Source organism: Haliaeetus leucocephalus, unplaced genomic scaffold (assembly GCF_000737465.1).
Source record: "Haliaeetus leucocephalus isolate CR32 unplaced genomic scaffold, Haliaeetus_leucocephalus-4.0 Scaffold317, whole genome shotgun sequence".
Lineage (NCBI taxonomy): Eukaryota > Metazoa > Chordata > Aves > Accipitriformes > Accipitridae > Haliaeetus > Haliaeetus leucocephalus.
Genome location: NW_010972753.1, coordinates 2,892,576 through 2,907,492, shown reverse-complemented (window position 1 = coordinate 2,907,492; position 14,917 = coordinate 2,892,576). Strand labels below are relative to the sequence as shown.

General features: G+C 37.0%; 1 protein-coding gene across 1 annotated transcript in view; it reads right to left on the bottom strand.

Moving 5' to 3' along the window:
* Positions 1-14,917, bottom strand: part of PDK3 (pyruvate dehydrogenase kinase, isozyme 3) — a 55,168-nt gene that overhangs the window by 12,439 nt on the left and 27,812 nt on the right. Inside the window, exons 3-6 of the mRNA XM_010571302.1 lie at positions 14,590-14,661; positions 6,066-6,250; positions 3,843-3,932; positions 174-251 (exon numbers count right to left, since the gene is read on the bottom strand). Of these exons, the coding sequence (XP_010569604.1) occupies positions 174-251; positions 3,843-3,932; positions 6,066-6,250; positions 14,590-14,661 (425 nt within the window). The remainder of the gene's footprint in view (positions 1-173; positions 252-3,842; positions 3,933-6,065; positions 6,251-14,589; positions 14,662-14,917) is intronic.

Genomic DNA, 14,917 nt, shown 5'->3' with positions numbered 1-14,917 from the left:
TGATAAACTCTCATTCATGCGCCCATGTCTGTCTACATCAGAAGAAGAAAAGTAACTCTGCATACAGAACTGCAGAGCTCAAATTATAACTTACAAATAATTAACAAAACTAGAAGTCACAGATATTAGAAATGCTTTCTTACATACATCACTTAAATTAATTTCACAATTACCATTGAATTCTTCAACTTCCAGATCCGGTGCCACCAGATAGTACTGTTCACATAACATCTTAGCTGTTTCATAGGCATCTACAAAACAACAGAGCAGAACAGGGATTTATCAAAATCATCTAGAGACGACTAGCAAAGTTCACCCTGTATGTGAAAGACTACAAGCAGAACACTCATTTTCATAACTAGTTTACAAGTGTGAAACTGGTATCCATTCTAATTCCCTTTTCTCTGTGTGCTCATAGCCTATTTGTCAAGAAAGGGCAAATTCTATTTGAAGCTCTACAAACAAAAGCGGATTACTAGAGACAAAGCTATTTTTCATCTTTATTCAGGGCTTGAAAACCAGAAGGATATAATCTTAGGCTGACCATAATATCTACTTATTTGTCAAGTCTTGATCACAATTTAATGCTTGTTCTTTCGATGTCAAAAAAGGATGACAGTGCAACCATAAATTAAGTTTTCCCAAACACAATACTGTTTACAATATTTGATTTTCAAGGTCTTTCAGGGGCAAAGCTGGAATCTTTAAGATTCTTCATTCTTTCTCACTGAATGAAAAAAAAGCCTCCCCATAATCCAAATCAGGCTTTATGCACTGTCAAAATACAGCAAGAAAGTTTAAGTCATCTTGTGTTTGAAAGATTTCTTCGTGGTTCTAAATATTCACTGGTACCTCACTTGCAAAAATATTTTAGAAACAAGCAGTAAGTGTTAGCTTAAAGAGAAACCACAAACTCAAAGATGTTCTAACTACATTGCTTAAGGTACCTTAACAAAAGTGGCTTCCTTGTAATAAGTGTGGGCTAAAAGCAAGCACATAAACAGATGGGCAGTTCTGCAGACAGAGAGCAATTTGCTAAGATATCATAACAATTGCATTTGACCTCACCCTGCACATACCTTCTTCCTCCTGTCCAAAGTGACACTACAAAAGAAAACAGTCGCTGCCAAGACTCAGAGCTACGTGACAAGCACAAAAAGTAAAATCACTAGTCCTCAGAAAGGGCTAGTTACCTGTAATTGTCCTCCTTCAAGATGTCTACAGAAATAACGTGCTCTGTTATCTGAAAAAAGTTTTTATCAGTTGTTCAACATCCACAAGGCTAGACATATCACACAAGGCTGACACAAATGGTACTTGAGGTCTAGTAAAATGGAGCTAATCAACACTGGAAGTGTTCTTGATCAAGTCCCAGGAACATCTCAGAGAATCAGCTATCCAGTAAGAATCTTATGTCAAGACGGTCAGCTCCAAAGACTTTCTAAAAGGGTCCTGTCATTAACACAATAAAAGGTGTCCTAGTAAAAAGATCAAAATCCCATTTAATATCCAAGCTGTACAGAGAACCTCAGCCTGGGATATACATAATTTAGGAAAAAAAGATGCAGGATACCTACACTTACACGATATTCTAAAATCATCTCAGAACTTCTGATGGCCTTGGGAGTAATCCTGTGCTTTAGAAAAAAGGGGCATAAGAAGCACAGCCACAATCTTGACTCAGCCATCAAAAGCTGAAGATAGCAATATAGCTACTATGACTATAAGGCCATCTACATGGAGAAAGGAATACGTTATCATACTTCACTGTTTCCACATCAAAGTGAAAATTAGATATGGATCCAGGGGGCAGGAGTTGGATTCTTATTGCGGAGAAAAACTTCAAGGCCTCTAAAAAGCAAATCAATAACTGTGTGGGAATAAACCAAAAGCCCTCTCAATACACGGATGTGGAGCAGACACAGCCACTATACAAACCTTGAGAGAACAAAGAAGCTCCGAATAAATCCATTTAGCCTCCCTAAATTTAATGTAGAACTCTCATCCATTTTTAAGAAGTAGATACCTTACCACCCTTCAGATGAACGGAAGGCACTATCACTTCACGATCCAGTGAAATATCCAGCCCCTAGCAAAACCATGTGAGGGTCTGAGTGCAGTCTTACATTTTACCCTCCTCTAAAAGCCATCTCTTTGGCAGAGTCTTAAGACTGTAAAAGAGACTTCAAAGGTCAAAGCATGCTTCATGTCGTGGCTGGGATCTATCAGTACATCTAAAATCCCAGCTCCAGGAACAAGCTTGGATTTGCTGTCAACTCAAAAATCTTATTATAGGACAGTCAGTGAGATACAGACCCCCACCTCAGCCAGTTACAGACACAATACTTGGTGGAGCTGCTTGAAGTAAGAAGTGGTTGTTTAAATCACTTCTTCAATGTTGGAAGGGCATACAGAGCTTGTAGCTGCCACATACAGTGCCAAAATCAACATCTCAGCTTTGACAAATTGCTCAGAATGCTGCCTGTGAACCAGAATATTTTGGAGCTAGCACAGGATACAGAATGTAAATTAATCCCTCTACTAATTCTACAAGGAAGTGGCCTCAATCACCTTGACTTCAGACAGCATCTGTCTTTAAGGACATTTTGTTTCTTTGAAAGACAAGACTGGATACTGTTTACAATGCCCTCCGCTTGTTAGTGATTATTTCTTCAGGTATTTCAGATATTTCTTCTTTAGCTACTGGCTTGAAAACTGGACTGAGCACCTTCTGACACTATGTACTCCTCTGTCCAAAGCAGCAACTATGAATTTGATGATCAAAATAGATTCAAACGTTGCTATTGGAAGGAATATCTAAATAAACAACACAACTAACATATACAATGCTAAGGTCAAAGGGGAATAAGATCAGTCAAAAGAAAAAGCTGCTGAAAAGAGGCCACCTTAGAGCCAAAAATAACTAGAAGCCAAGAAGCCTTCATAACAGTAAAAAGCATCTACATTACAAAGCAAGCTCTCATGCAGGTCAAAGTCTGACATGAGAAAGGTTTCCCTCTTACTTCACAGAAGGCTGATAGAAAGTGAAGGGGAGAAACATATTCTTTCCCTCTTACAGCTGCACAAACAGCAGTGAAGGACAGAGTGTGGATTTCACTCCTACATCAAGACCTGTATTTGTAAATACATACACCCAGAGCATGAATCTTCAATAAACAAGTTCTTAAGCAGACAGCATAGCCTCATGCCTACTTACTAACATTCTGAAAGCATATGAACATTCCAAACATTAAGCAAACAGGATTTCTAATGCGACCGTGCCAGGTCATTCAGGTACAACCATCACATACACACCTTCTGTGTAAGAGAGAACAGGCTGTGATACGGTCAGATGCACGTAGTAATGGGGAGTTTCACTGGAACGTCTGTACTACTGAGCACATTTTACCGAAAGGCCTAACTAAACAAATCAGAAAATTTCGCTTACTCTCATTTTTCTTTAGGACCAGCATCAGATAAAAAAAAGCAGTACATGAGAACCTGCTTCTAGTATTTTAGGGAAGAAAACATCTAAAGTTTAACAAAACATTTAGATACTTAATCTGATTTTAAAAGGACAGATTAAAGTTAAGAAAAAATTCAATTGTTTTCTTAGTTCTGTTAACATACCAAAAGTTTCTCCATTCTTAATAATGGAGACATTAGAAAGTGTCAATAAGAGACTTTATTGGCTTTATTGTGAGCAACTGCAGAACTCCCATTTCTTCTTTATTAAATGAATTAAAATCACCTTCAGTCTCTTGTATCTCAATAACATATTTATGCGTATTCTAAGTTGTGTGGTTTTTTTAAAATCAACAAAAATATTAACTTCATCTTACCTTTAACCACCTCTGCCACGTTACAGTTAGGATCGATACTTCCAATATGTTTGGGATGAGCAGGATTAATATCTCCACCAAAAAGAAGTGCTGAAAGGAAAAAGAAATGGCAGTAAATTATCTATTACACTTGAAGCAGCCTAGAAAGTTTAAATTTGATGGTATTTGAAACTTACTGGCTAGTGCATCATTTAGTAAAAAGATACTCTAGCAAATTGCCAGAATCCTTGTTTAGGAAGACTACTTGCCTCCCTTCTCTTTTTTTTTTTTTTTTTTTTTTTTCCTTTTTCATTTTTTATAGCTAAGGCTAGTTAAAACAGAAATAGTGATGTGGGAGGATTAAGGTGAAAACCTACATTTCAAAGTGGACTATCAAAAATTAGATAAAACTAAAATGTAAAATGCTTCATTCATAGCATTATGTCAGAACAGAAGCACTCGCAACAGTGAAAATGTTATAGTAAAAAGGACTGAGGAACTGTAAGACAGCATTAAGCACGCCTTTTACACTCACCTAAGCTGCAATTTCACAGCTGGCACAGAGGTCTCATTCTCCTTTCTCCCTGACTCTCAGCAGTATGCTCCCCACTCCCTCCTTTGCACAAGGGTCTGGCACTCACCAGATCCTTCACCAAGAGTTTAGCTCTCAAAGAAGTAGAAAGGTTTTACACTTTTTTTGCAGAAGTGATTTTCTGCTATTTTAGCAAGTTAGTCAGCTCTAATATGAAACAGATGCAGTATGAGGTGAGCAAAAGACAAGATCTGAAAGCTTTTCCTATTCCAGTCATGGTGAGCTAATACACTGGCAGACTGCACCTTGCAGAACTGCATTGTAAGAAACAGTCTGTCAATAACATACCAAACAGAAATGCAACCTACATAAAACCCTGTTTCTGCATTCTGCTTTCCAATTGTCTTTTTCATCAGTGCTTCAAGATTAGTATTTGCCATCATGGATGGATCATTAACATTGCTTCACATAGCGAAATTGCACAAGGTTAACTAAACTTTAAGCATCTATAAGCAGTTTTAAGTTTCAACCAGTTCAGTAAGAGTGTCCATAGGAAAAGCCATTTCAGTTCAATGAAATAAGTTTAATATTTCAGAACTACTGCAAATTATGCCAGCTCTCAGCCCAAGAACTCTATTAGGACAACATTTTTACTTGTTGCTAGAAGTATTTCGTGAGAGCCTTTTAACTTAACTCGGTTTTACATCTGTCATTTGCCTACCCAGGTGCAAGTAAAGAATAAGCTACACATTTATCTCATTTTGTATGCTTTGCTACATTAAAGTTATTTGTACACACACAAGGCATTTGTTAGTCACATAAAAGGTTACTGGAAAGACACACAACTTGTAGTAAAATACCTTACAATACAGTACTCTAGCATCTGCATTATCTGTAGCGTACCACAAATTCTAAGAGCTCATAAAAAGCAGAATACTGGGCAGAGAATGAAGCTCTAGAGCTAAAAGGCACAAGATACACTACAAGAGACCACAAGACTGTCCGTAACTTTATACAGATCACTTTCTGCATAGTTGCACATACGGGTTAATAGGAGCTGTGCAAGTAACTCCTTTCACTCTGTAATATGAATATAAAAAAGTAAGTTTGTTAGTAAAAACAAATGAAACAGAACCTAATTACAAAGGATGACTAATTCTAACATTTATTCATAAATAGGGAATAGGAAGTAGAGGGACATAAGGGATATAATTTAAAACTTAAGTTAGAAATACTCAACCTCTTCAGAAGGCAAGAAAGTCTAGATAACTTGCTGAAAAAAACAATAAAAATACAGATAGTGCATAACCTACTCAAAATTTATGGCATCCTTGCATTTCATTATGAAATAAATGTCAGCACTACAAACAATGTTGAGATTTGTGAGCAGAAAGACACAACTACTCTACTACTATCTAAAAATACTTCATGTATCACTATGCAAGCTGCCTCTGCCAACAAGATTAAAAAGCGACAGCCACACTGACAAAGCCTGACAATTCTAAAAGAAAGCATACTGGTGTTTTGGATTCATTTCTGATAACTGCAAAGTACCAAATCAACCAGTTGCCAGTATATCCTTTACTGTAATTAGGACAGAATATTAAGAATTAGTCATGAGTATGAAAAAAAAAACGAAAGCAAAGCTATGGCTTCAGGTTTACAAGCAATAACTAATGAGTTCTTGACAATGAAAAAAAGCAATTACTTACTGTGTTGGTTAATAAGCATACGGAAAGAGATGCGGTTGGTGTAGAATCTATCTAGAAAATACTGGATGTTACTGCTAACAAATGGATCAAAGCCATATTTTTCCTTGTATTCAATCACCCCTTGCGCCATGGTTGGAACCACATCATTGTGTCTGTTCCTGACTTTAATTAAAACATCTAAAAAGCTAGAGGAAACAAAATTAGAAACAGATTGTTAAAAGCATAATTAAATTCAATCTCTCACTTGTTTTCAACTCCCCACAGCATAACCATTTTATCTGTTTACCATCCCTCCTAGTCAACAAAAAAATTATCAGAGGTAGAAGATAAAAATATAGCAGTACCTAAATAAACCAATTAAAGAGAAATATTTGGTCAACTTCTCACGAGATCTGTGAAATATTTAGGGCCCCAAATTAAGTTGTTCCTCCCTGAAACTTTCCTTTAAATTAAATCTCTCTTCACTGGTAAAGGAGAACAAAAGATTTTATTTTATTGCAATCATATGCACCATGGTAACTCTCATTCTCTGCAACCAACAGTAGCTGGGAGATTGGAAAGGAAACTCAGGAAAAACAACTTGACTGCCCTTCATAATTTCCTGAGAGTTTTTACACTTCATACCTTCTTCCCAACACCTCAACCTGTGCAGTGTAACTTTTGAATGCATTTCGTTTACCTGGTATCTATTCTGGGAAGTTTGATTATCAGAATAGGTAATTATCATCAGTGTGACTTCTGTTCAGTTTCCTTTTACACCGCTGGATGGCAGAGCGCATACAAAGGTGCTCTGACAGGCTCTTCTCTGTGCTAGCTCAGAAGTTTTAGGATATCACTTCCATTGCTTTTAACAAGCACCTGTTAACAAGCACTTAACTTTGAAACAGCTTGGAGGAATTCTGCTTCTCCTGCCAAGGCAATTCAACACCTATGATCTTCAAAGTGCTCATCATTGTTTTTTTCCCCGACATGCAAACTTGAAATACATACTTGAAATATTAATTATTAATAACTTTCTAAAGCCTAGCCATGGAAAATTAGTACTACTCAACTCTGCTACATTCTCTAATATTAAATGAATACTAACACCACAATGATTACATGATCTTGTTTAAAAAAAAGCACAGTGAAATGCAGCTTTCAAAAGAAAGCACAGCTGGGAGACTTGTTCAGTTATATCTGCAATTCTACAGATCCTTTTTAAAACAACATCAACAGCAAAACATTCTCAGTAGGTTTATAATGAACACTGAAAAGAAATGTATTAATGATTTTTATCAAAAGTAGAATATATACCAGCTAAGGAAGGAATTCTAGAATAGTTTGGGTTGGAACGGACTTTTAAAGGTCATCTACTCCAATCCCCCTGCAACAAGCAGGGGAAAGAACATTAAGACCACCAAAAGTAAAAAAGACTACCAATTAGTCACCACATTTAAAGCAGATGCTTCCTTCCTTTTCATAACCACTTAGCCAAGACAATCATTTGATAGTACACAAATACCATTCTTAACAAGTGATACAGTTCTAAAATTATTTCTCCCATTCTACACTGCCAGCTCCAAAGGAATGTAGGATTCATTTTTAGTAGGTTTTTTTTCATCATCCTCAGTCTAACCACCAGTTTTTTGCCTGTGTGTTAACAGTTCAGTAGTCTTTCAACACTATTTTGTTGCATAGAAAAGGGGAAGTTTTAGCTGCCTAATTCCCCTATCTAAATATTATCACAGTACAGAATGACTGTTCTCTTACTTACCAACCTTGCTGACTGGACAGCTTAAAATATTTTAATGCTTAAAAGGTTTGTAGACTCTTTTTATGTTTATTAAGTCTTGATTCTGTGTGAGCTGTAGCCACTGAGATCTGATGTTAGTTTGAGACAAGACTAGTGCCTGGCTATACTCATGCTGCTTCTCTGTTTCAGAGCAACGAGACACTAGCTAAAAACAGAGCTGAGAAGCAACGCTTACAATCACATCTGAAAGGTAACTGACAACACTCTCTACTAACTGCTATTTGCTGACAGCTTTGCTATTTGTTTTTAAATACCTCCACTATCCACAATATATACATGATGCCTACGTGCTCCACAAGGGCAAACTGTTCACTGATGTCCCACTACCAAAGTGCTTAAATGCACAGAGCATGCCAAAGGGCAAACAAAGGGCTAGGAGGTTTATCTGCTACAGACCAGCAAATCATAGCTGAAGCTTAGTGTGCAAATACACACAATAAAGGAATTCTTCATTACTGCAGTGATAGGACAAACCTCCCGCTCCATCTTCAAAGATAACTGAGTCAAGCAGATACTTTTAAAGGACCAAACACATAAAATGTATAGGCACATTTCAAAGCAGCAGGGCAGAAATCAAAACACATTTCCTTAATCTTACCACTCATTCCTTACCACCCCACACACCCCTGAAAGACACAAAGCTTTTACTGTACTCTAACTGTGGGAGACTGTATCAAGGAATTTTTAAAATGCTTATAGGATTAGTTGGGGGGCAGGCAGGAAATACTCCAGAATAGCTCTGAAAATTTTATTTACCAATGATTGTTTTTTCAAAATTCAGTGTATCATATTTTCAAAACCACAATGAATAAATAATGCAGTTGTAGTCATATGTCTGAGTTATGGCCTAACTGTGGTGATACTGCTTAATTTAGGGTTAAGCACGATGCATTGTCCTTTAAGGAGGACCATTACTCAATAGTTTCACTCTGTAGGCCCCCTTACTTTGTATGAATGATGCAGGCTTTGCCAACTATACCCTTGAAAAAGGAACTAAAGACTGATCAAAAGGAAACATCCTGCTCCAGAAGGCACCGGCTGATTACCAAAGAAACATGAACTAGGAGAAAAGTAAAGGCAGCAGGGGAGATGGTGACCACCGACTCAATTAAAGACCTAAACAACTTACCCCCCACATGCTCCTTGAGCATGCACTGTAGAATAAAAGAACACTGCACTTCTAACTCAAAGCAGAAAAAACCTTAGCCCAGTAGAAATGGTGGCAGATAAGCAACTACCAATAACGACTTGGGGGAAGGACTTTGGAAACTAAGTAGGTGAATCTAAAACTGTATAAATTGCTTGCTTGCTTAACTGCAGGGTGTGCTAGCGTTGTGGAATTACCACCTAGCACCCATCTTTGCACAAATATGAAATAATGTCTCTCCTGAGTGTATGATTACCTGGTGTGCAACGAGCCAATAATGAATTCACTTTTTGGACAACACAGTTGGTTTGACAGATGATAAAAATTATTAATATGAAACTATTTTAGTCAAGCAAGCTTCTGTGTATTAACAAAAGACTATTTAAGGTGTTACCATTGCTGTTAAATAAATTAAGCCTATAGGCTTATGCAAAGCAATTACTGAATGTCACAAGTTATTTAACTCCCTAATGACTGCATATATTATTCTGCTTTGATCTATCATCACAGTGCAAGAAAAGAAGTCATAAGAAGGTAAATATAGAGACAAAGGGTGTTTTCACTATGTCTCTTTTATGGATAATACTATCTGAAAGATTAAAGACAAGAAAGTGATGAGTAGACTGAACCTAAAAAATCCTTTTAAATGGAACAGACATGCAGTGGGGGTTTTTTGATTGGCTGCTCTTTTTTAAAGAGGTGCTAGCTGGTAGCTAAGAATCACCAGGTGCAAGTTCACACTCTGAAAGATTTCTCTACTAGAATGTGTAGCTGCTTTTGAAGTGCAAAACTAACTGAAGCAGCATTTCACATTACTTGCAAACAACAAAGTGGCACCTTCTTAATAAAATCTACTCCAATATTTACTTATTTCAAATTGCTAACAATCACTATTTTAATCTGCAGAAAGAAGTTCTTGTTCACCAAGCTTCTTGTGTGCATGTTATCTCTAGACACAGCAACTTACTACTGCAGTTGCTCTCAGTTCCAGGACATTCCCCCACATACCCTCCCACAGGAGCACCACAAAGAAAAATCACCAAAGAAACTCACAGGTATAGCAGGTGGAATAAGTGTTCTTTGAAAGTACACATGAACAGCACATTTTACAAACCCTTCAATCTTTGAAAAACAACTTCTGCCTCTGTGTGTTTATCCGGATGCATATTGACACCATGGGAAATTTCCAACACTTCTGCCAGCTTACACCTTCTACTAAGCGTGGACACCTTATCTTAACGCTCCTGCTATCATACTGTTTGACAGAGCTGTGGAAAGACTTCCACCTGACCACTCTGCAGCTTGAGGAAAGATATTTGTGTTATCAAAAATGCAAAAGTAACCTGACCTTTTGGCGTATGCCTATACTACTGACAGTGACAGTAATGTGGCGACGTTGTATTAAGTCTTCATAAGGTCTACTAACCAACAGAACATAATAAAGAAACTGAAGCAACTCTGAACCTCTTCATCATGGAAATGCTGAGACAAAAAATCCCTTTAAAGGATTTTGTCCAACATTCCTAAGAAGGTAACACTCATGAACATACATCAGTCCTCAAATTCATACACTAAGAGCAGAGATAAACTGGCCCATTCTGAAAAACATCAGCTTTAGTTTAGTCTCCGCACTTAGTCCCAACCACCCACCCTCTCTATTGTGTTGGCACTGCTGTCTTTGTAGGCCATGCAGTGTAACAATTTAGGGATCACAGGGCTGAAAGTGGGCTATTTTTTCACTAGATCTATTTCCCAATTCACTTCACTGCATGGCTTCATAGACAGCTGTGCTAGTACGTCGATAACATCTATAATCCTGTAACACTGATACATAAAATGGTTTACTCGGAAAGAGAGCCCAAATTCTGAGAATACCAGAGCAGGCTCCCCAGACAAGCAGAGATACAACACAAATAGTCAGGGGACAGTTTTATGTTCAACTGATCAAATCATTCCAACATTTTAAAAAGCATTAATTGAAGAACTACTGCCAACAGTGATACAGCACACCTGTGGATACTGAACCTCTTTAAAAGATCAGTTTAGCTCCCCTTCTCTCATGTACTAGTTGCCCTGATTAGCCATAACAGAAACTGAAGTCTGCCTCAGCTGACAAAAAGACCACCAAGGCAGTCATTCAATTTCCAAAAATCAGCTGCTCTGTAAGATTTCATGGTTTTTGGGTGCTTGAGGTGGACACCACATTCAGCTCCAAACAAAAGCTGGTGGGGTGGTACTGGGGCAGATGTAGTCCTCCATCCAGGCAAGTCTCACATTTTGTGATACTAATTAAGCTAAAGGAAGAAGAGATGGGGGCCATCATGAAACATGTAAGTCACCTGATACCACACAGGGCACTAATAAGGATGGGCACTACAATGACCAAAGGATGCAAGACTGGGTCTTCTGTAAGACCAAGTATATAATATGTAATATTAATATGCATGCTTCTACAGCACGCTCAATGCACAGGACAGCTGAGAGAAACCGAGATGAAGCATGCTCCAACCCCTCTTCATATGCTACTACATGCAAGGTACTCAAAGAGATACACCACAGATACTTCTAGGACAAGAAGTGCTCTCGTTCAAAGGACTGGGCATACCTTATAGAGGGAACTTCCACATGTCCCTCTCTGAGCAAACCAATATGGTTGAAGAAAAGTAGTATTCCTATTCATGCATCCCTAAAGGCACTACCCACAGTGTCCCAGATAATGGCTCAAATTCTATATTAAATTATACATGCAATTACAGAAGAATAGAAAACTCATGTAAACATAAATGAACTCAGATATGGGATTTCTTCCCACTGAAAAGTAGTTCACTAACTACTAGAGTTCCCAATATTTCTCCTCTGACCACAATGCATAAAAGTAGGATAGGACTAGACAGCAGCAACATGGAATACTGGTACAGGGATTGAGAAGTTTGTTAGATTTATCTGTGGGCTACTAGAAGACAAATATGATATAGTTAAAGAGTATTTTTGAAAGACATAGTTTGCAAAGAATATTAAAATAATAGCTAATTACAGCTCAATATCCAGTTAAATGGCATAGCCTTCAGAAAGCCAAGAACAGAGGACATGCAAAGTGCAGGAAAGTAAATCTGACCTTCTCATCTTAGGTAGCCTATCCAATACTGTCAAGAAGAATACATTTGCTCTTTAATCATATAACACATCTTTCATCTCTTTTCACAGGCTGAACTCAGTATAAAAGATGACTCTTACTGTCAAAGTCCTTAGCTGGACTTCACCTTAGCAGGTAGCAAAAAAAATTCCTAACATCCTTATTATATGTACTTAATTACATATAATACAATAATTACAAGATTTCAAAGATTTTTTAACAGTTATACTGAATGAGTAAATATTTGGTTCATCATCAAATATCTGGTATATCCTACTAATATAGAGCATCTCAAAAAATATTTCCAATTGTCATGAAACAATATCAAGAATGTGTGTTAGATATATGGCAGAATCAGATAATTCATTTGATAATTATGAACAGACTCTAAAAACAGAACTCCAAGAGAACTGTTCATCAATCTTTTAAAAAATATATATAGTGATCTACCATGAACCTCTGAAGTTCATAAAAAGCTGAAATTCAGTTACCTAAATACAGAACATCTAAGATGGTACCAGAAACTACACAACCACCTTGTCTCCACCTGCACATCCCCGACATTATAGGCTTAATAGGACCTGTGTTAACACTTGCCAGGCTTGCTTAGATGTCTAGGACAGCTCACACCATCTCAAAAGGCAAGTCACCTAAGTTTTGGTAACTTAATCCCACTCAAGATGTTCTTATAAGTCAAGCAGTAGGAAAACTTACTGCTAAACTAGTCACAAACAGAAATTCTTGTCCCAGCAGCAAACAGGCTGTAAATACAGAATCACAAAATGTAACAGCTAGAGGTAGTCCAAAAGCTCATCTAATTTATCCACTACAGAATAAGCATGCCTACAACAACATGGAAAGCTATCTAATCTATTCTTAAAAGCTTTTAAAATGGGATGCTGTACAGCCTTCTGAAATGGTCTTTTTCAGTCTGTTCTCACTAATATTAGAATTTGTACTTTTTGCCATGTGTACAGTCTCAACTTCAATAAAAAAATCAGCCATTTTTAAATTCTCCACTTCTTCACTTAAAGGAACCAACCATCCTTTATTACAGTGACTTTTTTTTTGGCACACTCAGACTTCCAGCGTCTCACACTTCAATCTCTTTTTTGCCAGTCTAAACAAACGCCTTCAACATTATTCAGAGGTAGAACTATCCAAGTCTCTAATTCTTTCCTTTCACATCAATACTGTCCGCGTGTGTTTTAATTTCTTAATAGGTAGTACCCAGAACTGAATACAGCATTCCAGCTTAGGACTCGCACTGAGAAAATAGTTACTTTCAATAGCACTACAATTCACTCACTCAGTAACCCTTACGGCTTCTTCTACAGTTCTGCCACACAGGGAATTTGGTAGTCATGCACTTCAGTTTCTCCTGCCACGTACTGCTTGATACTTAAAAAATAAAGTGTAAAGACCTCAGATAACATGCTCAAAACCAAAAGAGCATAACATCTAGAAGGCATTACCTAATAAAACCCTTATTTAACCTAACATAGCAGTTAATGTATCTGAAACTAACTGAAGACAAAACACCATTTTTGCACAGGCCACATCTTGCACAAACAGAGCATTTGTTGGACTGCAAGATGTTTTATGAAACACTTCCTATAAAGCAATACTTGCTCGGGCAAGATTTCCAGAGCTTAAAAAGAAATTCAAGTTTAAAAGACAAGCTACCCTAAGAAAACCAATCAATGGAACAAAAAACCTGCAAGAAGGAATCTCCTGAAACAAAATTGACTGCTATACAGTACAGGATAACCACAGACCTTAGTGCTGGGGGGTGTTTTGGTTTGGTTTTAAGTCTGACACGTGTCAAACCTGTTGTTCTCACATGTGGGGTTTTTTTTCCTGTTTCATGCATACAGATTTCAAGGAAACATTGTAATGTCAACGTTAATATGATTTTGTTGATAAAGAACTTTGGCTAAGCTTTCCTTTCTTTTCAAAACATAATATTCGATGAGGTAGGTGAACACCAATAATTGAAGTCCATTAAAAAAGCTTTAGATAAAAACAATGACTGACACAGTGAAAGTTTTCAAAATATTCAAAGTATTAATTATTTAATAAATTAGTAAATTAATAAATTAATACACATTATATACAACACAGTACTAAGCTCAATGTATACTAAAATGACATTTTAATCACAAGTGTTTGATACACAAGTATATTCTCACAGGCATGTTGTCTTCTCGATATAGCCTTGGAGGAAGCATTTCATGCCATTTCTTAAACTATCAGACTGTATAAATGCAGAATATATTGTTCAAAAGCACTTGGATACCTGTATTCTGCTCCAGCTTACAATTTTGGCCTTTGCTGCACAAATTCTACCTTACAAATAAGATCACTGTTACCCTATAGTACAAAAACACTTGGTTTTTTGAGACAGATGATTTTAAAATGAACCATCACAAGAGAACAAATTACTCACTCATCCAGAACATGCGGATCCTCCGGACTTTTATTTTCATATTCTAAAAGCTCAAGGAAACTCTGCATGTACCTGAAATAAGCAAAAATGATAAAGGAGGAGTTAAAATACTTAAACCTAGATTACTTTTGAATTTTTTTTTAATCTTAAGACTACAACCTCATCTGAAACAATGGAAGCATAGTACACAGTTCTCTGCAAAGGCTAAAATAAAGTGGGATTCTGCAACAAACAGAAAGCAAGCAAATATGTTGAGTTTAAAAGTATTGGTTATGACCCTACAGTCCACAATTCAGGAAAACTGCTATATAAATCAAGCAGGTCTGTA